Source organism: Pleuronectes platessa, chromosome 6 (genome assembly GCF_947347685.1).
Source record: "Pleuronectes platessa chromosome 6, fPlePla1.1, whole genome shotgun sequence".
NCBI lineage: Eukaryota > Metazoa > Chordata > Actinopteri > Pleuronectiformes > Pleuronectidae > Pleuronectes > Pleuronectes platessa.
In genome coordinates, this window is record NC_070631.1 from 22,428,864 (window position 1) to 22,454,219 (window position 25,356).

The 25,356-nt window shown below is 41.4% G+C and overlaps 1 protein-coding gene across 2 annotated transcripts in view; it reads left to right on the forward strand.

The window, feature by feature from the left end:
- hdac7a (histone deacetylase 7a) overlaps positions 1–25,356 on the forward strand; it is a 57,626-nt gene that overhangs the window by 15,148 nt on the left and 17,122 nt on the right. The window contains exons 2-11 of one of the 2 annotated variants that reach the window (XM_053424567.1): positions 863–931; positions 19,263–19,453; positions 19,604–19,694; positions 20,414–20,534; positions 21,049–21,149; positions 22,370–22,492; positions 22,754–22,863; positions 23,450–23,551; positions 23,950–24,115; positions 24,720–24,925. In XM_053424567.1, the coding sequence (XP_053280542.1) occupies positions 863–931; positions 19,263–19,453; positions 19,604–19,694; positions 20,414–20,534; positions 21,049–21,149; positions 22,370–22,492; positions 22,754–22,863; positions 23,450–23,551; positions 23,950–24,115; positions 24,720–24,925 (1,280 nt within the window). Of the gene's footprint in view, positions 1–862; positions 932–11,750; positions 11,880–19,262; positions 19,454–19,603; positions 19,695–20,413; positions 20,535–21,048; positions 21,150–22,369; positions 22,493–22,753; positions 22,864–23,449; positions 23,552–23,949; positions 24,116–24,719; positions 24,926–25,356 lie in introns of those variants that run through there. The other variant, XM_053424568.1, reaches the window with a different exon arrangement.

The following is a 25,356-nucleotide window of genomic DNA, read 5'->3' on the forward strand; positions in this document are numbered from 1 at the left end:
AGTTTTTCAGTCTGGATGTCTAAGCTGCAGTAGGTGGATCAGTCCTGAGACCATCAGGCGGTTTGTTCCAGAGCCAGGGTCTATCTGTCAGATATGAGGTCACTATAAAGAGATTGATAGAACTAGACGTATGAAGCTGATCAAGTGGTTTTATAGTCATTAGCACTAACCTTTACAGTGGGTCCTAAAGGGGCCACAGTTTACGCAGAGGGGTCCCACACATCATTGTATACACTTTCATTTTTCAAGCACTCTGCGAGAAAATAACATTAAAACAAATTAGGAGACTACTGACACGACAAGGGGGGACTTCAGGGGCCAATCAGATTTCAGCTGGGGGCCAGTGCCCCTCTGACCTGCACCTGGATCCGACCCTGCCAATGAGGCTTTTACTGCTGAGCAGATGTTGGCCAGTATCTGACCAGCAACACACACACACACACACACACACACACACACACACACACATTCATGTCTTCATCACTTCAGAGTGCATTACATTGACTAGTTTCATTTCCTGGAGACTTAATTCCCTGAACTGAATTTGCCCACTTTGTTTCATTTGTCTTTATTTATTTCGGCTCAATACTGTCATACTCTCTTCTTCATTCGGGATCTTTCTGTCCAGACTTGGGTCACAAGTAAGACTGGACAGTGGCTCCTGCATCACAGGAACACCTCAGGGTTTATGGGGGCCTTGCTATTGACATTTATAATCCAAGAGCAGAGTTTTATAAAAGGAACAAAAACATTTTCCATTCAGTTTGAAGCTCTGAGTGGATATTTGCTCATTTAACTTGCTTTCCTCATGTTTTATGGTTGTTACATTTCACTTTTTTTGTTTTATTCTCTGTTTCTGCAGATGGAATCAGCACCTCTGAGAGCATCCTAAAGGCAGAAAGACAGGACTTCATATTTCGAACAGTGGCAGGTAGGACTTTTAACACCTGAAGAAATATATATTAAAAACCTTTTGGGCTGAGGGCAGGTGACATTTTGCAGATGTGTGTTAGACTTGTTAGCTATTTTCCCTGGGACATTTTTGTGGAAAAATGCTGCCAGTCTGCAGTCCAGCCCCCTCAGGACTACATCTTGTCCTCTTTACTTGTTTTTTTTACAGCATACACACATATTACACACTTTTAAGTGACAGCATTTTTTCCAGGGCAGCGTACAGCATGATCTAAGCTGTTTGACTCAGAGAGCTGCAGTGAAGCACAGAACAGTCGTTGGCCTAGTTGGAAAGAAGATCTAGGTCCGCAGTATTTTTCATGTGTAGGTTTAAAAGTCTGGTTTTGCTGCAGGCCTTATACGTAGTTTTCTGTGTGTTTAAAAAAACACAAACATGCGTGAAAGCTAACTTTTATACGTGATATGAAGTGTTTTGTAAGACATCAAGTTATTGTATTTCAAAGTTATCTAACTGTAAGTTACTATTACAAGAATGTTTAAATCCTACAAGAGGGCCAACACACAGGGTACAGGAGGATTCACATCATTGATTGTCTCTTTAACAAATGAGATCCACTTTTATAAAAATGCTTCTGACGGGTGATGCAGGATGTGAACTTGAGTTAACCCAAACCCTATCTTTAGAAAAATGTGATTTCAACTAAAGGAGTGACTAAGATGGGCGTGACAGGATCTCTTATATCAGAATAAACACGTTTTTTCCAGCGTGACAGCAGTAACTTTGCTCGGTTTGTTCTGCCCCAAACGGCAAACTCTCTTCTTTCCTCTTCGACCTGAGGTCAGAAAGTACTCGATACACCGCTCCACAAACCAGAAACAAGTCACCAGGCTGTTTCTTTGTGCCCTTAGATTAGCATTCTCCACTGTGAAGCATGCCTGTGTGTGATCACGCTGTGTAGGATTACAATGCATGATTCTCTGACTGGAAGCCTGCACTCACTGTGCCCGGCTGCGCAGACTGTTCGCAAAGCGTGGACCAACTATGTGTCCTGTGTGTGTCTCTACGTGTGCATGTTCGTGCCTGTGGAAAAACCCAGTGAGGTCATGGCCACGGCCACAGGGTCTGATTACATGTGTGTTGTCCACAGGGCAACTGACACTGTCTCCTTTTGTCTTCCTCGTTAATCTCTCTCTATTTATCCACATATAAACTCAGAGCGTATCACTTATGCTGATGTATCTTCCTCTTGGTGGTTTTTAAGTCAGCCTCAAACTCAATTCTTATATGAATTCCATTACTTCTATAATTGTTAAATATATTTTTTCATCTAAACATGATTAACAGACCTCATGACTTAACTCTGGTTTAATGTTCTTTTTTCTGCCACTAGTCTTCCTCATTTCTTTATATGACTGTTTAACCTGGAGTAACCTGACCGCACTTTAACATTTAATCAATAGGTTTAGTGTTCATTGGGTACAGAGGTAATATATCACTGAACAACACTCTGGAGTGGCACAGCTTCTGCAGCCTCGATGCTATTTATTCAACAGTAAATTGTGCCCCAACCTGTATGTCCAGTGTGTGTAGCGCTTTTGTTCCTGAACAGTAGAAAGTCGTTAAATCTCAGCCACTGGCCTGAAAAGATTGATTTTATTATTTGTTATGATCACCAACCAGATTATTAACCTCTGCTGATATATTAGGGTCATTTAGAAGGTTGGGGACAATTAAAGCCAAACTGCAGAGCGGACACAAGCTGTGCAGTAGTTGTGGTAGTGATCCTAGTAATAGTAGACGCCACTTGAGGGGGTGGCTATTTTTTGACCTGCTGAACAAATGGCTTGATTGTCCTGCTTCTAGGTGCGTGAAATCACTTGATACGTTTGCACTAATGTTATTTTATACTCTCCAAGGGGCCCAATAGCACTGTGCATGTGTGTGTTGTTTGGTTTCGCTGTGATAGCCTGGATATGTTAACAGTATTTGAGTGTGAAGTGTGTGTGGTGTGGCCTGAGGTAACAGAGTCCTTAATATTTTATTAGTGTGTCAAATCAGTTTGAGTTGCATTAACCCTCTTGCTAGAGAATCCATGTTGTGGTCAGCTGTGTAGCTGGTCTCTGATCGCCCTCAAGCCACAGTCTGTATCCCCATCGAGAGTTCTGACTCTCTCTCCTCTCTCTCTTTACACACAGACGCAATCCCGTTGAGAATTACTGAAGATGGTGGACTTATTTTTTTTAAAGATTTATTCATGTGGTGTTTCCGGGAGGAAAAACCTTAAATTTCCACCTCAGCATTTTTTCCTTCTATCATAAAGCTACTTTTAGCAATTTTTAGCAAATTCTACTTTTTTGAGGTATCACAATAACTACTGCTGAAGGCTCAAGGCTTGTGAAAACTGATTCTGACGCCGTTGATGCAGAATATTTCTGCTTGTCTTCAATCCAATTTGGGGTTTTTCATTCTTTTAAACTGGTAGTACAGTTCTAAACCTGCCTGTTTGGAATGCCTTATTGTAAACGGTCGATGGTGCTGAGTGAAGTAAGGAAACTTTGCGTTAATCCTACCTGGTTTATACGCTATGAAGTATTTATGTTTTTTATATAATGAAACGGAATTTACTTCACTTCTGTTCATGAGTGTGAAATATATATCAAAATAGTTACTGGAGTGCTTTTATTTTTTTAATTATGTTTTATACAATCACAAGAAAAGCTCTGTAATTTAAGTTTTTACAAATCATTACAGCAACAAAGCAAATATTTTGTCTTTACTTTGATGACAGATTTGGGAATAGGAAGTTATTCTATGAATATTGTAGCCATAACAGAGATCAGCGCCCATGAATATCAGTGTCTGACATCGTGAAATACATTTTTTTATGAATAAACAAATCAACAAAATGAGGTATCGCTTGTCCAAATTGAGGCAGATTTTACACTGCACTTCTTCAGGTTATTAAAAGTTTATTTACCAAAAAGTAGAACATGTTTTGAGATGTGTTCCACATACTGAAAAGGGTTTGTGTAATTAGGAGGTAGATGTAAGCTTTAAATGTTAGAAGTCTTTCTGACCAAACCTTACTCATTCAGTTGTAGGAAAAGTTGTGGGGTCCCTTCTTGAAAAGATTTGATCTGGAACAAACATCTGGCTGATAAAATGACAGTTTAACAGATGTATCTGTCAGGGATGCTCATCATCTTGCACATGAAGGATGACTGTTTGACATGTGAAGTCTGATAAAGGGCTAGCGTTAGACACATATATCAGTGGAGCCTGAAGTTCTCCGAACCAGACTCCCTGCCGTACTTTGATATTGTCTGACCTAGAGCACAGCCGAGAGTAATGGCTGGCTCACGTTCACTCTGCATCACGGGGGGGACTGACACTGACCTCAGATCAGATGGCCTGTTGTGATCGCACATGTAACAGTATCTCCTTTTATCAGGATTGACTCCCGACTTTACATCTGACTGTGAGTGTGTGTGAGTGTGATGGATGGTCTGCAGTGAGGTTTACTGATCAAGGCTGATTCCAAAAACCCTGTGTTCGGAAGTAGGAGTGAGACACAATGTGTGTGTTTGTTTTGTGTGTGTCTGTGTTTGTCTGTCTGTGGGTGTGGACTCAGACAGGTGTCTCGGATACAGCTTTTTGAGATGCGCACGCAGAAGATGTCTGAAGACACACAAGAGAATAGCCGAGACTTTAAGTTTGAGGAATTAGGAGAGGCTGAAAATGTCCCAAATGTGCACTGAGGACTATGTCTAATCACAAAGAGGACTTGCCATTGTCTCTGTTTTCCTGGCAAACTGATGGAAGTTCAAAAACCTAACAGTGAGCTGCCTGTGGCCTGAGACACTGTAAACCAGGTCACTGTCAGCACAGAGAATAAAGGAAGTCGCGTAGACTTAGTTATTTCTACCACAAGCTGCTTTCACATTTGTACTTTTTTTTATATATATACCAGCTTGTAAAAATACAAAAAATTACCTTTCACAATTTTCTTCTTTTAAATGTAAATAGAGCTAGTCAGAATATTATTTTACATCCTTCTAATTCTCATTTCACAATGTTTTTAAACACACACATTATTCAGTTAAGATTTCAATAAGTATATATGGAGTTGAAATTTGAGAAACTGGGACTGGCAACTGGTATTATCCTCATAAATGTCACAGAGTTGATTTATTAGTAGTAATTACTTTCTAATAAATAAGAATAGCTGGTGTTGGTTATATTACTTCATTCAACTGATAGATCTGAGCTCTGAAAAAGAGCTGTCAGCTGTTTTTCAGCTTGTGGCTTTATAAAAAAAATCATATGACATATAACGGAGGTTGTCTCTGCTCTCTGGCTGCACACATCTTCAATTATTTGTAAAGAGAGAAACCTGTTTCTGTGTGCATGTCTCAGAGGTTCAGAGTTTATTTGTGGTTGTCCATGTCTGCATATTGTTGGATTTCCTCCTGTGTGTGTGTATGTGTGTGTGTGTGTGTGTGTGTGTGTGTGTGTGTGTGTGTGTGTGTGTGTGTGTGTGTGTGTGTGTGTGTGTGTGTGTGTGTGTGTGTGTGTGTGTGTGTGTGTGTGTGTTCATCCCTGACCAGAGTGTGGAGCATGTGCAGGAATGTTAATGTCTTCTTCCTTTGTTGTCCGTGCAGACAGCTGAGTGTGACTGTGCATATTCATGAGGCTGCCTTCCTGGAACATGTTAATGTTCACCGTGAAAAGAGAGCAGATATATATATATATAAAAACAAGGTACGATGAAGAAACTGAATGGAAGCAAAAAGGTTTGATGAAGCCATAGTGTTTACTTAGAAATGGAGAGGGGTGTGGTGGTGGAAAGTTGTATCAGAATGTAAAAGCATGAAGTGAGAGATCCTGTCAGCCGATCCCATCACAAATACACATCAGTTCAATAATGTTTTTCTATTTCCAGAGGAACTGAAGTTGTTTTTGTTAAATGTTAGGTGCTCTTGCAGTCAGCCAGCTCAAGGTGCTGCAGTACAAAGTCTCCATGTGAAGAGATCATTTGAAATCTGTGTGAAACCCCCCATGATGAGTCGATTGGGAAAGAGAAGATCCTCATTCTTACTCACAGGACTGACCAAAGCTCTTATATTATTTTGAAATGAATTGAATTGGAGTGAATTGGAAACATGATAACGTTGACGAAACGTCGTATTTCTTTATGCAGCAATGTCTTTGATCTGATGTCCGTTTAGACAAAACGTTTGTGTGTAGTTCTGCTGAGTTGGCAGCAGGCTAAAGTGAGGCTTCAGCAGGATAAGCAGATATCTACACTGTTCCTTATCAGCAGAAAAGCCTTTGCTGCAGATTGTCGAGAGTTTCTGATGTAGCTTCCAATCTCTCCGCTGCTACCACAGGCTATCAGGGTGTCAGTCGCCACTGTTTTCACGACCCCCTGCTTTCACTGCTGATAACCAATCATTCCGCCTCTGATATTGTAAAGCATGTGTGAAGTCTTGAAGAGGGTGAAGAGTTGTTTGCCAATCTGCTGTTGTTGGTCTGATCCGTTGTTGTGTATTTATGAAAGAAGTGTGACTATAGAGTGTGAGTTTTGCGTGCGAGGACAGAGTCGGACTGATATTTGTGTGTCTGCGTGTGATGTGCGTCTGTGTCTTATAAAAGATAAAGGGGGAGATCCTGTTGAGTGAGCTCCCGTGTTGAGTGGCTTTATCTGTGTTGGGAAATGTGGAGAATGCGTTTGATGTGAAGGAGAGCAGGAGTGTGTGTGGAGAGACGCAAAGGAAAGCTCGGACAGATGTACAATAACTTCTGGACCTCCTTTCCCTGCGGTGGTTACAAAATAATTTCTTTTTCTAGATCTGTGAGAGTGGAACCTGCAGATTTATGTCTGAAGACTCCCAGAAAAGGCTGACCGAGTGCAGAAATTGAAACCAAAAGTGTATTTGTTTTGGACATTTTGCACTTGTAGCTGCTGCATGACCAGTGCTGCTGTTGGCCGCCGAGCAGCTGTATTGCAGCAGCTGCAGGAAGCGGCGCTTTGCCAAAGGGTATCTACACAGTGCTTGTTCCTGTCAGGTGTCCCACAAGTTCTCACATTCCTGATGGATGAAACATGCAGCGAAACGATTAGACACTAAAAGAGATATTCATCCTGTTACACTTTTCCTCATTGCCACACATGCAGGATAATTATTTACACTGTGTGTGAAGAGCATGGTATCTCAACTATTTCCAACTGGTGACACTTGACTTCATGCTTTAAAATGTCCACAGGCCAAGACCTACTGCTTTCAGTCTCAGGAAGCGTATTTGTAACCGATCATGACCTCTGACCTCCCTGAGGAGGGCAGCGCCAGGGCAAATGAAAGAATTTACCCAGAGGGTGCAGTAAAGCATCAAAGCAAGACTCCTCCATGTAAAGAATCTGTTTTTTAGTGTTAGCTCTTGAAAGATTGAGATGGTGCATGCAACACGCAACATAATGAAAGACTTTGCTCTGACGTGTGTCATGAGTGGGACGATTTACTGTCAGCGCTCTTTTCCTGGTCATGACAGGCGTTGCTGCTCTTGCTACCACTGTTTAGTTCAAAACAAACCAGAGGCAGATTGTATCTCTGCTCTCTACACGACATGTTGTTCCCTGTGAATGGACAGGTTGAATCACGGCTGCAGACAATGATAAGTTCGTATCTATGGTATTGTGAACAGCAGAACACACTCTTGAGTATCAAGGAGAGGAAACCGAGGTGATAATGTCAACAAGGGCTTGAGTTGGACTCTTGGCTGTGACTCTCTTTGTCTGTGCTGCAGAAAGACGACTCATTGTCATTTGTCTAACACGACCGCACACCTGCTGTCTCCTCTCTGACAGACACAGGTATTCACAAACAGCAACTTGTGTGTGTGTGTTTGTGTGTCTGTGTGTAATGAACGAGCTGTTCTAAAGTTTCCAGCTTCAGGCAAATTGCAACAGCACGTCAAGCACAAGATGACAGGGACACATGGAATGTTTATGAAAGTGCTTTGTAAATGGGTATGTTGTTGGCACGCAGACCGGCTGAATCCTAAAGCACCTGTTTAGTTGAAGTGCTGCAGGATGGAATAGTTCCCTCAGAATCCTTTTCTATAACCCTCCGAGAAGAAGGAAAAGCAGCCACATCAATGAACCTGTAATTTTACGAACGCCACCCTTTTGCTTGTGATGCGGACGTGTCAAGTGTAAATTACTGTCCAAAAGTCTGCTTCAATCAGAAACAGTGAGGCTGAAAGGAAATGCTTCTTTTCACTTTGCATCGCTGCATCAATTTGATATTTAGTCATGTATTTTTTCATCTTAAGAAGCTTCTACTCTCACTCCAAAATAATTGCATGAACATTCTCTGTTAGGTAGAGGCATTCATGGAAAAGTGGGTTGATCTGTCCATACTGAAAAATCTCAAGAATATGAGATGAACCGGTATTAATCTCTGTACAGATATTCGTGGTTTCCAGAGGATGAGCCCTCACAGTTTTTCCTACGTGTGCAAGTAGTGGATGCATTGACATGTAATATGGTCACATTCATGCTTCTGATGAATTGGAGCACATTCTGATCTTAAGATATTCCTGTCGTGCCGTAATTTGTTAAAATATTCTTTTAATCCAGAACAGAGTCCCTTCAGCCTCATCTGGGATTTGAGTTCAGTGCAAGTTCACAAGTTAGCATGTTGGCATGCTAAAACAAAATAAGATGTGGAAATCGTAAAAAAAAAATTGAGTATGAGCAATGCTGTCAATATTGTGAAGATTGCTTTCATCAAAAATTCAAAAAATCAATATAGATTTGCTGATGTTGCATAAAGATTGTGATTGTAACAAGTTCTGTTTTGAGAAACAATACAATATTCATGATTAAGTTACATACAGCAAGCATTTATCCAGTTTTAAGCCCACATCCTCTGTAATAGGATCTTCAAACAGGTAAACATAAATGTGAAGTAATTAGCAATCAAAGTGTGAAGATAGCAGAAAAGCTTTTCCATGGCTGAAGCCCTTCTCTATTGAACATTACAAATTAGATTAAATGCATGTTTGGATATTAAAGCGTGAATTTCTTTCCTGTCCGTGATGAGAACTAAAATAATCCACCTTCCTTTCAAAGAGGTCTCACATGAAGGCCCGTAGCCAAAGAATTACAAGTCATGTGGATGATTTAGGTGCTGCTGGTGTCCTCACTTAACCCTCTGTAGATCTGAGCACCAGCAACATGTTCCCACTGAAGAGGGTCACCCCGATCGAGCTAACCTTGTTAGACACACACACCAGAGGGTACTTGTTGACAACTAGACACACAACATATACACTTGAACACTCGAGTGTGCACCAACCAAGCAACATCATAAATATAGAAATAGTTTTGCGACAGTTGTAGGCAGGCCGGCCTATACATACACACACACAAACACGCACACACACGCACACACACATACACACACAAGCCAGCGCCTGGCCAGCTGCTTTGGGTTTTGAATGGGAGTGACAGCTGTGGATTCCTCAGGATGAAGGAGGGAGAGAAAGAGAGATAGAAGGGTACGAAAGAGGGCGATAAGTTTGAGAGAGAACGAGTGTGTGTCCGTGAGAATTGCAAAGAAAGACACGGACAAGGAAGAATAAAAAGAGGTGTGGTGTGTCAAGAGAGAGAACATGGATGTTTATTTCTTATTTCTTCCTCAACCAGATTAAGAAAATCAGGCTTTAATTCTTTTAATGTGATAAAACTGACAACAACAAATGTAATTAAACTGAAAGGGAAAGAGTGATTAGACTTCAATTATAACTGTGCTTTTCCTTAAAAACATACATTGACTGATTTGAGAGTGATTTAAGAGGCTGACCAAGCGTGTAACACACACACACACACACACACACACACACACACACACACACACTCACACTCACACACACACACACGTGATTCTAACTGTCAGCATCAGACTATTCATAGAGATCCTGTGTTACACAAGACCAATTTAGCAACTCTGTAGATTTTCTTAGTGAATACACCTTACCCTGCAATTTACTCTGTATGAGGAAAAATCACTTCTATGCTGAAAAATATATTTTCATAAAACAGTGAAATTAGAAAGACTATCAGAAACATCATACACAAACAGTAGCTTTCTCTGTAGCTGCTCTAGATGACAAACATCTGAAGGTCTTTCCGGGGAACTTACTTTGGTTCTGATGACTTTTACAATTTCATATAAAGATACTGATCATTGTTTGTAACTATCAGGGGTGAGCTGGATCTCACCACAGTCCTCTGGCTGAAGACAAAAGCAAAACAAACAGCATCAGACACTAAATCAGACTCATTCTGACAGAGGATTTCTAGAGAGAAACAGATGTCACATTTCTGCAAGAAGGTTGACTGACAGGTAATATCTGCTGGAACGCACCTCCACACCTTCTGAAAATGTAAAGTAATCAAGCGTCGCAAAAACACTGTTTACTGAGTCACGCTGGGAGATAGTGTCAAAGACTTTTCACTGACAGGCCATTAGGCACTGATTGTCACTGAACCTATAGATTGCATTTCTGAGATTAGTACAGCAGAAAACAACTATTAGAAAAAGTCACTCCCCCTCTTGTTTCTAATGCAGGCTGCTATTTGTTTTAATATAGACAATATAAACTTTGACATCCTCTGTGTCTGGAACCTGAAGTATGTTTTGTAAAGAAAAAGGGAAACTCCTCACATCATGTAAAAGCTGCTTTCAAGGAGTATTTAAATATATTGGGAAATTGATTTGAAACTGATAAGGATTGAGTCGGTTTCCTCTTGCTTCTAAGCTAAGCAAACTCATTCTACTTACAAGAACAATGCATATAGTTCCTCCAAGTTTAGGTAACACTTGTAAGTTTTGTTATTTGAGTCCACAAACAACTGAAAAAATAAGCACATTTTCCTGTCTTGTCAATCCCTGTGCTACCTGGTAGTGTAATGGGTGTTTTTGTGAGTGTGTTGCCTTCAGGGCGAGTCTTAGTCATTAATCTGAGTCCCATATCAAAGCCCTCAACTTTTCTTTAAAGCCGAATGTGGGAAAGAGAGTGAGCCTGAGTCTAACTGACTGCCAGTGTTCCAGTGGGACACTTTACTGCCGTAGGGCTCAAGGGCACTGCGGCAGCAGCGTCCCATCGACAGCAGGGGGAGGAGAGGGGAGGAAATGGGAGTCTAAACTGAGCCCTTGCACAGGAAACCACCCCGGTTCTTTCATTGTTGTGTTTTTATAGACTCAACTTCCTGCTGGCCCGACCGCCCCCGTTACCATGGTTACAGTGCCTGTTGTTTATGGGATGGATTGCAAGGATTCCTCAGTGGCAAGAGTTGACGATCGTAAACTGTCGAAGTGTGACACTTCAATATACGAGAGTGTAACAGGAGTTGAAATGCTGTTGAGCAACAGGCCCTTTGTGGGTTCAGGCCTGTGAAGATGTTAATACTTCCTAATACTGTTATTAAAGGTCTTATGTATCATTACTTCATTTCTTTCTTATAAAAAACATTTCCTTAGCCTGAACGTTTATATTTCAAGGCTGATTTCAAACACATTATGTCTTAAATCATTCTGTCTGAAATGCATTTCCTACCTGCGTTTAAAAGGGGTTCTTCAGAAAGTCTTTTTCTGTCTGGAGTCTGCAGACACTCTGCCACATGCCCTTTTGCACCCAAGCAAGGTGCTATTGTGTGAATGAAATGGTGAAATCAACAGTTTGGCGTCAGACATCTGTCAACAAACAGAGGCCGCGATAGCAAGAGGGAGGGAGGAGAAGAAAGAGAAGGAGTTAAAGAAAAAGAGGATGTGGCCGACAGTAAAAGATGACTGGAGGGGAGTGGAGTTCTCTGTCTAATTATAGATCCTGCTGTTAGCTGGCTGATGCAGAAGTGCTACTGGGGTTTTCACATAGCCGGATATTTACAAGACAAACACGGGTATGTGCCTTTGACTTTATTTACGGCTCACGCCTTTGTGTCTGTGTTTGTGTGTGTGCGAGCTGTTTGTCGCCGCCGTGAACATTTATATCTCCGTAATCTGTTCCTTTAAACTTTCTCACATCTGAACTGAGCACTGGAAACCTGCTGTTTGTCAGTGTGACAAACGTCTACCTCGTCAGTCTAGTCTGAAAGAGCAGAACACACACACACACACACACACACACACACACACACACACACACACACACACACACACACACACACACACACACACAATGATTTTCTTTCTTGCTCTATTATATTCTTCCCAAGCTTCTATTTCTACACACAAGACATACCTGTATAGTGTGTATGTGTGTGTCTGTGAGAGAGCGAGAACTTGCTGTCCTATAACACACAGTGGTCCTGGATGTTTATGGAAACTAAGCAAGGACTTAGGAAACCGAACCCGCGCTGCATTATACATCAACCTTCCTCTGTTACAGACATGGGCACACACACACGCACACACACACACACACACACAAACACACACACAGAGAGAGGACAGAACATTGACTTACATAGATTTCCTGGAGTCTTACTCTGACCTTAACCTTAGCTGCTGAACACCAACCCTCAACCGTAACCTAAAAAAGTCTTCATCTTAAAATATAATGATTTACATTATGGTGACTTGCTTTTTGTTGCCTTAAGGAAGAGAAGTCACCATAGTGTGACTGTGTAAGCAGATTTAGGTCCTCGCCGCACAAACACACACACACACACACACACACACACACACACACACACACACACACAAACAATCGGCTCAGTCTTACATGTATGTATAAATGCACACACACTAAAAATCCATGGTAACATCTCACCTGATCTGAAACTTGCTGTCACACACATTGTTCATCAGGATACAGACGATGACTCGACGTGCACCTTTAGTCTGAACCAGAACATTGAGTGTGGGAGTTGAGGCCACTGACATTGCTCTGTGTGTTATGGCCCAGTGACTGTGTCTGTTTTGGGATTGCAGCTATTTTGAGTTTGTTAAGCATCCTGTTTGTTCCTTTTAGGCCGCAGCCATATATCCTACGTGTTAATTGAGCGTCTAACTCATTTGTGTGATCCATCTGCAGCAGTACAATTCAATCAGATGAACAACATTGACAAATTGACTCAAGTTGTCCAAATAAATGTTGAAGAAAATGAAATTGTTCATTTCCATGTACAGAAAATTCATGATCACTTTCAATCATCAAAATCAACTCTGTGCAAATGAGATGTATTGTTAAACTTTCTAATCGAATCCCTGTGTCATTTGTATAGAATATGGTTTAAAATGCACCTTCAGCATAACGTTCAGGTTCTGGTTTACTTAATAAGGAAGTGATGAATACCAAAATTTCAACAGTGCCCAATTCTCAAATGTAGTACTCTCAATGATAGCCTTAACCCCGGCTCTGCCTGAATTACAATAATCAGTGCTGTAAGATTTATTCAATCTACCGATTAAAAATAATCTCCAAAAATAGAAGAATTAGCTGTTAAATCAGTGCAAATAGAATGGTTAAACTAAAAAAGGAATTTCAAGAAGTCACTTTAACATCAAACTATGACCTGCTTCTTTCTTTTCTGACTCGTCAGAAATCATCAAATACTCATAAAAAAAGTCAATAGTGTTAAATAATTTGAATCAGGTTTGACAAAGAAACAAAAGAAAAACAACAGAAACGTCTTAGCCATTGATAAACTCCTGTAATTGGCAATTTGTCAGGAATTGTTCTAAGTGCGTGATTTTTTTTGAATTCGCACTAATAGAAAACAAGGTGTTGTCTGATTGAGACACACTCATGCAGTGAAAACAGAGGGAGGCTGTGCAGCTATATCGGGACGTGTAACAAGACACAAAGTGGTGGCGTCTGCTCGGACGGTTGTTGACTTTGCACATCTCGAGTGGCTGTCACGAGTGGAACAGTGCTGGCTGTCAGCTCGTCCTCAGTGTGCAGAGAGGGACGAGGCGCCTCTGCAGGTTGTTGCGAACTCGCCGTCCTTGTCTCTTCTTTTTATTTCAACTTTATGTTATTCTGTCGTGTGTTTTTTTGTCTGCCCAGCTTGCTCTCTATCTGTGAGAGGGGTTTGGAGGGAATGAAGGACAGAGGAAGATAACTTAAAGAGAGAGAAGGGGAGGGAGAAAGAGGACGGGCGACATTTGTGTGTCATTGTCTTACCTGTAGAACCAGTCCCTACTTAGCCAAACACATGTTCACAGTAATAGAATGGAAAGGGGAGGAATGAGTGGGAGGGAATTAACCAAATGCCAGATCAGATGATGGACTGTCTACTGCTCTGCCTTTCAGTCAGTCACATGCACACACACACACACACACACTCAAGAACACAATCCTCATCTGCATCAACTTTTTGATAAGTGATACTCTCCCAACGGTCTCTAGCCAGACAGTTTGTATCATACTGTGTCGTTGGTGATTTACATGACAGACTGACACCCACATACACAGACACACACACACACACACACGCACACACACACACACACACACACACACACTGGTTAGATAACATTGTAATAACACTGAGCAGTTTCCCCATCAGAAATACTCCAGCAAATATTGGACAGTCTCACCTTTAGTCTCTGTTCTGAGGTTATTAAAGTCAGTTTTATTTATATAGAGATGCCTAATATCGGTTATCTCTGTGAACATCTGGTCCAAAGTCCTGACATTATGATGTAGGCCTCACTGTGTTTTAGTAAAGAAGTCTGCAATGTCATCCAGCACTGCAAAGTTAAACTAATGTCGTCTTCTTCATGCATCCTGTCCAGTGACTGCATCTTTTCATCTTCATCCTTTTACACATATGGGTGCATCATTTAATCAGACTCCACTAACAGTAAGGCCTATGGAGAGACAGTTACAAAATGCAATATCATTGTTTAGCAGACCAGTTTCACCCACAAATAGGATCAAACATCTGTTTGACATAATGCAAATTGTCTGTCTATCATCTTTATTGCTCATCCTGAGGGCGGTTAGGGGGGGGGGGGGGGGGGGCAGGTCCATCACGGGGCGACACACCGAGTCAAGCAACCACTCACACTCACATTCATGCAAAGTCCGAGAATCCAGTTAACCTGCATGTCTTGTGGGTAGAACATGCAAACTGTAACACAACTGCACCAACTCTGACTCCTTTAAATAACAACCAAAAATGATCAACTGAATTGACTCAATTGACTATTTTGGTATAATATACATTCTTCAGTAAAAAGTTTCAATATGAATAGACCTTTGTTAGAAGGTTTGTTGTGCACTGACATTATCCAAAATGTTCCTATCTATGCTCAAACGCAGAGAAATCTTATTTTCGTGTAATATCCACCTCACCTGAAAAACACCCTGCTGGCTAGTTAGCTGGTCGGCTGCTTTTTCCTTTTCTTTGTTGGTATCGGTCGCTTGTAATGGTTCCCAATTGATAATTGTTCTTCATTATGTCACATGAATATAACAAATAAACAACTCCTGTGATTCCTCGCTGTTTCACAACATCATCAAACTAGGTCTTTGGTTGTTGTTTTAATTGAGAGCCAAACAGCCAAAGTAAAAAAAAAAACGCATTTCCCACAATTCCTGCCACATCTTGACGCACTTATACCAAAAATCTATTTGCAACTTTAAAATTCAGGTTACGAAAATCCCAAAATACCACCAGTCTCAGTTGTTGCCTACTTCTTGATGTTGATACATTTTCTTTGGAGAACAGTGAAGCCCTGCTGCTTCTGAGCTCAGCAGGTAGATCCTGTAAATGCTCGTCATTCCATCGCTGATAAAGTTTAAGCAGTTCTTTTCTACTTGTTATTTAACTTTCCTGTAGGCTTTCTCAAGGCAAACATATTATCTCACATACCACTGCTGCTTAGTGTGTACATGTGTGTTATTCTAGTAGTACATGCGTTCCCAGCTCTATTTGCGCAGAAAGAGAAACAACTTCTGTTTAAATTAAATCAACACAGAATCACATTCACAGGATTGAAGATGTCTTATTCTTCTCTGAGTTCTACACACAGGTTTAATGAGCTCTAGCATGACACCACTTTTTAAGAGAACTAAAGCAACCCAGGACTTAACCACTTCAAGGTTTCTAGGTCACCGTGGGTACCTACCAAACTTTATTATTTTGATTAGCTAGTGTGGAAAAGTCCAAATTTGGCTAGACATCGGTTAACTGTAACAGCTGAAGGACCTGGTGTCATGCAGGTCCACTGCTGAGGTCTCATTTCACTGTACGTTAGGTACTGCTATTAATCTTACACCCTCTTTTTCTGGGTTTCTCAGTTTCTCCGAGGTCAACCTCAGCGAGTATGTTGCTGTATACCCGACAATGAAGTTCGCTGTCAACTCTGTCAACATTTGTTTTTGTTTTGTGTTTTTTTGAGGGGGATAGTTTCTTGTCAAGACCCTAACTTTACCCCTAAACCTCCTCAAACATCATCACCATCACTTGGATGTCACCCCATTGCCAGAGTGTTACCTTGTGACTACTTGTCGTTACAGTGCCATGCAGCAACACCCACTTCTTCAACAGACAAGAATACAGTTACCAATGTTTTAGTGACTGACCCTTTCACTCTTGTCCACAAGTAACACATTGTTAGAGTTATGAGCCGTGAGCAAAAACGCGGAAATGTCTTTATCCAAGTGGTCACAGGACATATCCACAAAAAGTAATTGGCAGTGGGAAGTCAATAAAAGTCACTTTGCGTTAATACCCAGTGAGACTCCACCAGGTCATGCACCGATTATAACAAACACGTAACATCCTCGGTACCATTCTGAATCCCTTTAACTTTTCTAGACATTACATTTATTCCTTTACTTCACCAACAACTGGAAATTGGGGTTGACATCACTGGTACTACATTGTGTGTGTGTGTGTGTGTGTGTGTGTCTGGTGTTCCCTGTAGAAACAAAAGGCCCTGTGTAGGTAAATGTTGGACCAGTGTGTGTGTGGCTATTTATAGCAAAGGGAAGAGAGACACTGGTGTTCCCGGCTGTGTGCGTCTGTGTGTGTGTGAACTGTGGCAGCCTTTGTTTCCTTGTATAAGCATGTTCTCCTCTCCTTTTCCTCCGAATAATAGCCTTGTTATTCTATGCTGTCATTACCAAGAACATGTGCATCATCGTGTGTGTGTGTGTGTGTGTGTGTGTGTGTGTGTGTGTGTGTGTGTGTGTGTGTGTGTGTGTGTCTGTGTGTGTCTGTGTCTGTGACACCGTGAGTGTTTACCAAGGGTTTCTGTTATTCCAGCCATGGTCGGCATGCAGACTCTGCATTCGTGCCTCCTAATATGGAGGAGTACTGACACTATCCACACACACACACACACACACACACACACACACACACACACACACACACACACACACACACACACACACACACACGCACACAAACACCAACAAACACATACAAGTCCCATTAGCATCACCATTTGAGTTAAGGTGACATTGCCGTGTCTTAAGTGCGATGCAAAGTCCTCCAGAATCTGCTTCAGATCCAACTTCGCTGCTTCTTCCTTCTGAGTATAAAGCACAACCAGTCGACCTCAGTCTCTCTGTCTCCTTTCCATGTTGTGATCGGAGTGAAGGATCCACTATTTTAGCATTTAGTTTTAAGCCAGAACCAGCATGCACCTGTGGGTCACGCAAACGGAGGATGGGGTGATTGATTTGGGACAGAGAGGTGTTCTCCTGCTGGTGAATCAAATCAGCAGCTTCTTCTAATGATCTTTACGGTTTTTACTTTAATCGAAGCAAAGTAAAATACTTGAATCCAAAACTACTTGCGTTAAACCACCGATTAGATAAATACATACACAAAACAAACAAAGAATAATGTAATTCATTACTCCTATCTTTGATTTTATGTTTTGATTATTAGTTGTGAATAAATGTCCGACCTGTGAATGTGTAAGTGAGTATGTGTGATAGTTTGTGGTTGTGGGTTTAGTTCGACTTAGACTGAGACCACGGATGAGAAAGTGGTCACAGACTGCAGCTGTTTTTCTGCAGTTGAACGTGTCCTGCACTCTATTTTATCATCAGGTTTATTTGGTGAATGTCGGCATGTGATTACAGCTGTGTTTCTTTGTGAGTAAGTGCATTTTTGTCTGAATATGCAAGTGCATCTGTATGTGTCTGTGTGTGTGCACTAATACTTGTTTATGTGTGTCAGAGACAGAAACCCCCTCCAGCCTTTTCCCAAGATATTTCCTTCCTGGATCCTGTTTTTAGTGCCGCATGAGGCAATCTTTCCCATTGACTCAGCCTTGCAATGCAAATAGCCACAGAAGCATGCAAAGAGCATGGAAATGAGTGTGTACGCATGTGTGTCTGTGTTAGACACACACAGAGAGCGAGAGAGTGAGAGATGGTATGAGTTCATGTGTAGCACTTTAAAAGAAAACAAAGACTAAGTGTTGTCTGTGTTATTATTAGTTTACATGTCAGCTCTTTTTTTACCCCGTCTCATATTTTCAGCGTCTCTATCAGCAGAGGGTTTCACTGGTTTTGGTTGGTTTCATTTTGAGTTCTGGATAATTTTTTCTGGAGCAGTGTGTGGTCCAGTGTCATGCATGGAACACCCATTGTCTGTTGGTACTGCAGAGCCCGAGTAATCTAAAACCAGAGTTCTTCATTTAATATACTGAGCCTGTAGTCATACGCAATTAGATAGATAGATAGATATACAGACAGACAGATAACCTTATTCAATCAAATGATTTTGCACGTAAATGATACGTATATGTAGGCCAGTTTATATGCTGATATTCATACACATTCACAATTCATAGTTACATAGGCATGCACACATACATCCCTAATGAATAAATACCCAACAAACCCTCGTTAAGTAAACAGTAAACATTGCTTGTCCAAAAAGGAGCTGAACAATTATTCAAATTCTATATTCATCCAATACAATGATCCTCCTCCTTGTCCATGATACCCAACACAAACAATGAAATGCATAGAAATAATTGATAACATTGTCACCATAAACATCATTCTCCTTCCTCATTACTGTACCTTTTGAAAACAATTGTATTTGCCTCTTTTTGAACTGTGTATTAATACTTTGCTTGACATCCTCCTTCAGTCTATACCACAAAATCCCAGCACAAACTGAAATACACACACTTTTAAAAGCCAAAGTCGAACAATGTTGCAAATTCAATTTTTGTTTTTGTGTATCCAGAAGTAAGATATTTGTTTAGGTCTAACTGTGTTTTTGTAAATCAGCTGTACTTTGCGGGGATGAATTAAATGAACACCTCCCCCCTCTCCCCCCCCCCTTCTCTTTTCCCAGATCCTTCGGTGGCCGTGCCAGTGTTGTGTGCCGCATTGTTTCCCATGGACCTCAGGGTGGGAGAGCGGGGGATGCGCCCTGGCTCGGACACGGCGCTCTTCACGCCGCTGCACCCACCTTTACTCCTCACCCAGTTCTCCTCTCAGCCCTGCACCTCCTTCTCCCAGCAGCAACTGCACCAGCAAATCCGGGTAACGGATATTAAGAACATGAAAAGAAGAGAATTGTTTGAATGAAGAAAACAATACTGTTCATTATATTTTTTCCTACATGTTGATGGTACAGGACCACTTGTTTCATGCATGTTGCTATGATGTTAATGTGTGTGTGTGTGGTTTCAGTTTAATGTGGAGCAGAGGAGGCGAGAGCAGGAGCACCATGAGAAGCAGCAGGAGTTGCAGCAGCTAAAACACAAAGACAAGAGTCAACAAAGTGAGTCCACACACACACACACACACACACACAAACACTCTTTACCAACATGTTGCAACAAGTCTCTGTTCACATTGATGTATTTTTTTCTTCATTTTCAATTATTTCTGCGTCTGTTATAATAATTATGGCCCAGGGTGTTGATCATAGGTGGAGAGGAAAGTCCCCGTGAGAGATCTTTATTTCATCTTTAGTCAACTGTGTTTCTCGACTTTCAAGGCTGTTTGATTTGATATGAGAGCTAAATATAACCTGACAAGTGGAGCTGCAACAGTGGAGTCAAATATAGCTGCAGGTCTGTGCACATAAAGTCACTCGGTCAATATTGACTTCTCATCACCTCTGTGTGCACACATTTTCACACTTGTGCGCGTGCACACATTAACAGGCACGCACACACACACGCACACACACACACACTCACACACACATGCAAACAGAAATAGCAAACTTAATCTCAAACTGGTAAACTCCCCGTCTAATACTCAACAAAACATCCCTACTCTCACACTGCATGTTTGCCATTAAAGTCAACCACAGTTTTGTTGAGCTGTCTGTGTTATATGATTTACTATTAGTCACTGATTATGTGTTGCACAAATATGCAACAATGGCTGGTTGTGCGTCCTGTGCCTTTGGCTTGGCCGCTCCTCCTTCTCACGATGAAGCGGTTTGTGAGTCATTATTTTATTTTAATCGGTGGTGCTGTTGATTGACAGGCGCGGTGGCCAGTTCCCTGGTAAAACAGAAACTGCAGGAGGTGATTCTTAAGAAGCGGAAACAGGCGGCGCAGGAGAGAACAAACTCCAACACTCTGCCTGCAGCTCCTGTAGCGTACAGGTGACAAAAATACAAACAACATACACACGTGAACACACAAACATTCAATGAGCAGGAAAGGGAAATAACAAAACTGAAAATATATTTGGGCAAACAGACTTCTGGGTCAAAGCCACATGCTATAAAAAGGATTTACTTATTGACAGTAATAATTCTCTGACGTTTAAATGCAAATTAAAGAAATGGCTTTAAACAACAACAACTTGTGATGATGTGTTCATCATTACAATTCACAACACCATTGTGATGGACCATGATGGTTTAAAAAGCATATTAGTAGCTTTGTATTGTATCTGGCATTGTGTTGTTTGATGTGCAGCTGCAGTGTTTTAATCATTACTTTGTTGTACAGTTAGTTTGGATGATATTTATAAGTCTATAAGGACAACAAAATTAGCCTTTACAGCAAACTCTCTTTAACAGAATGCATTATTAGTTAATAACACCTGTATTTAAAATGCCTTTTAAGTTTTTAATTTAACTTTGATCTATTTGTGTTTGTGTGTTTCCTCAGAAATCTGGGTCCAGACCCAAGTGCATCCTCCCAACCTCTGGTGTCGTCACCGTCACAGCCCCCCCCGGAGGGTTCAGAAAGGACGCCGCTACGCAGAGCAGGTAAATCCATCATCTGATGCTCACATCACACTTTGAGCCTAATTTTTTATGATATAAGTACATGGTGCAGGTGCAATGAGGGTGTGTCAAAAACCACCTGCTAACAGGTGAAAGAAAAGATTGCGTGACAGGCTCATGATTTGAAAGGGTTGCACTTTGTCTCTCAATTAATCATGGGTGAGTTTTGGGCGTATCAAACTCTAAACTTATCAGCAAGCTCTTTTATTCCCTTTAAAAGCCCGGTGCCTGTACACATTGTTGGATTGTTTTCATTATTTTTTAGATCATAAGACAGAACACCTCTCTGCAGGGGAAACACTTTTACTTCGTACACAGGCAGACCGACTCTTTGTGTGTCAGTGCATCTGGTATTTAAACAAACGCTGGTTGGAACTAGCTTGTTGTCATTTATACAAAGACAGGGTCTGAAGAAGTATATTTGTAATGTTTAGGGTGCTCATAAGAAAATTTGTAGTTCAGGATTAAGTGATAAATTACTATAAATTAGGATGTTTGCATTCTGCAATGACTAACACGAAGACACTCAACAACGCAGTGTGGCCCAGGCATTTGTCTCACAAAAGAGTTAAGAGGGGACACAATGCATGACTGCTGTGAATAAGACAGGATAATGTATTTCTATAGAGTGGCCACACTGTCTACGTCTCAGGCGTGTCGCAGCCTCACCTACCTTCTCAGTGTGCCCACAGTAAGTTCACAGCAAAATAGACGTAAAAATGAAAATCTGTATCTGTCGAATATGTTACAAAAATTAATATTTGCAAATTAAAGTAAACGTGCTCCAGTGTAGTTTTTACAAGGTTTTACTGTTATATTGTAGAACCCGAAGATGTATTACTTCATGCAGTATATCAGTGAGCGAAATACTCTACCTGTGTATTCCACAGTAATAAATTGTAACCACCTCTTTTACTTTGTACACAACATGTCCAACCACTGCCTTTTTCACAGATGAGATTTAGACAAATGTAAACAATCAGTACAGGATTGTTTTGTGAACCTTGACTCACTAGGAGACATAAATGCAACCAAACAATACTTAGTGTTAATACCTGTATATATATATATATCTGCTGTGACCAGTCAATGTAAAAGATGTTAAATCTTTGTTAAGACCTAACAGTGTGCAACAGAATAAAGTAAACCAGTTAAACAAGATCACATTACATAACTTTCCTGCTGTTGTTTTAAATTGTCAGCATCCGAGCCCAATCTGAAGGTGAAACACAAGCTGAAGAAACACCTGAACACCCGCAAGAGCCCGCTCACCCGCAAAGAGAGTGCCCCGCCCTGTGTCAGACACAGAGTACCTGACACACTGGGTAAGATCACACACAAACCCACACACACGCACACACACAAACACACACACACACACACACACACACACACACACACACACACACGCACACGCACACGCACACGCACACACACACACACAAATGAGCAGGATTGTGAATACACTCTAAATTAGGAGCTTAAACAATTGTTTCACAGACGTAATATAATCTAATGTAATTAAGCTATGATCCAGATACATAATTGTATTTACACTCTCCCACTGTCTGTCTGTCTCTCACCAGACTCGTCCCCCAGCAGCAGCAGTACTCCAGTCTCTGGCTGCAGTTCACCCAATGACAGTCTGCCCAATGAAAATGGACTACTGCCATCTGCAGGCGGCCTCTCACATGAGGTCAGCATGCATATACACACACATGCACTCGAGCACCTTTGGAGTATAAACGAGTTGATGTAAAGCGAAGGCGTCTTGCTCCAGTGAAATGAGCTAAGAAATAACGTTGAAATTTTATGATAACCAGAAAAATATAAAAGACCAACGATAAATAGAAGCATATACTTTTTAGCCTCTTAGACATTTAAACGAGTGAGCACAAGGTTTGATTAAAAAGTTTTTTCATGAACATGAACTGTGCCGAGCCCTTGAGTAATGACATGTTTAAAGCAGTGACACAAGAGTACAGGAACAATGAGGGTCAGCCGTTTATGCATAATTCATTTAATCACCGAATCCGAACAGCAGCCTCTGCCACACCTGCTTCACATGTCTGATTCATGATTCAGCTCAGGACAAAACATCAGCTCAGGTTTAATTAGACTACATGGGTTTATGTTACTCTACATGTGACATTCAATCATATTCAGAGCACACAGCAAAGACAGATGATGTAACGAGAGCAGAGCAGCGATGGAGGAGAGTTCCTCTGATGTGAGGATAAATGTGATGTTTTTTTAATAGAAAATATGTTTGGAATTTCCAGGCCCAGAAGCTGCTGCTCAGAGACGGCACCCTGGCTAACTTCACCATCCAGAGCCCCTCCACTCTGCCCACCATCACACTGGGACTACCAGCCAACGCCAGGGTAAACAATGAACTGCACCACACGTCTGTCATAACAACTCGATTAGTCTTACATTATCTTCTTTCCCTAAAACAAGTGGGAGGTGCTGCTGAATAGGCTGAGAGCTGCTGAAGTCTAGATATTTTCCTGAAATATTCCAAAGGGGGCTGGATGTAAAAATGCAAAAGTCTGAGTCAGTTGCTCTGGACAATCTCTGGAACCTTTCTTGCCAGCACCCATGTAAAATACCGGGAACATGTCAGAGTGAACCCATTTGGGAACACGGCAGGAAAATGTCTGGAAGTTCACAGCGATTGAGTGAGAATGTTGAAGATAGATGCTAAACAGGAAGAACACAAATATCTCATGATGAGAATGAGTTAGGATTGAAGATGCTGAATTGTGCCGGTTGTGTGCAGGGTGAAGGAGAGATGTCCTCTCTGAAGGTCGGCCGGCTGCCGGTGGTTACAGCCGGGGGCTCGTCCGTCTTCCTGTCCCTGAGCAGAGAGGATCAGGCCGGGCACCCCCACCTGCCCGTCATCATCCTGGAGTCCTCTGGTCTACCGCGCGCTCCGCTACTCAGTGGTGAGGCGAACACACACACTGATGCACACACTGTAGACATGTTCCTGCATAAACAGCCTCAGTGACTGTGCACACAGACCAAGAGCTCCATATTGTATTCATGTTAAAACACTGATAAGGAAGCAGAGTTCTTGGTTTTACTTTCTTTAACCAATTAAGTTCTTAGACTTGGCTGCACACACAAACATTTACAAGGCTGCAAAATACACAAATAGATGCACATGGTCACGCACAGTTTAGATTCATTAACTTGAACCACTGGGGAAGCAGTCCCTTTTAAGTTGAAGGGCTTTTCATTGTATTTTATTAAAGGCTAGAGCACCACCCAGTGGCTACATTCAGATACTATATACTATATACTACTAGAATATTAACTTCAGTTAATGTTTTTTTTCAGTAGACTGTTTTAATACACATCCACCTCTGCTTTCTCTGTCAGAGGCTTTACTTTTTTTGACACGTCATAATTAAAAGAATGATATTCTATAGACATTATCCAATTAATTTACCAATCAATATTGAATCTGTTTGTGTGTGTACATGTCTGTCTTTCTCTCACACAGTAACACACTTTCTCCTCCTTTTTGTTCCTGTTTTTCCCCAGTTCCGGGCCTAGACCCCATCCAGCTGCAGTTTGCCACCCAGTTAGACCACCTGTCTCCTGGAGGCTCTCATCCCCACAAGCCCTTGAGCCGGACACGCTCGGAACCACTCCCGCAGAGCCAAAGGACCCTTCATACACACCTCCTTCAGCAACATCATAACACACAACTCCTGGAGAGGCTCAAACAGCAGACCCACCTGGGCAAGGTATAGGACCTCAGTTAAGACGGTGGAATCATACTATCACTGCCTTATTCCACATTTGCATCTGATTGAAACTTTAAGGTTGTCTATTACAGACTTTGAAATGACAAATTGTGAAACCAAATAAATGTAGGAAACTGCCTTAGCTTGTGAATATATTTTAGAAGATATTGATTTAATGCAGGCGTTGTCACACTGAACTGCACCTCTCCAGTGGCTCGTTACAGACAACACGAAGCAAACAAGAAAAAAAAACCTTCTCAAAGTCTTAACACGATCCAGTTTGAACACAGACATATAACACACATTGAGAGTATGACACTGATGGAGGATATCATTATCTCCAACATCTATTATTATTATTACGAGCCAGAGAAATTATAGAAGAGACACTACTTATTACACTTATTGCATTTGGACAGTCCTTTTTCAGA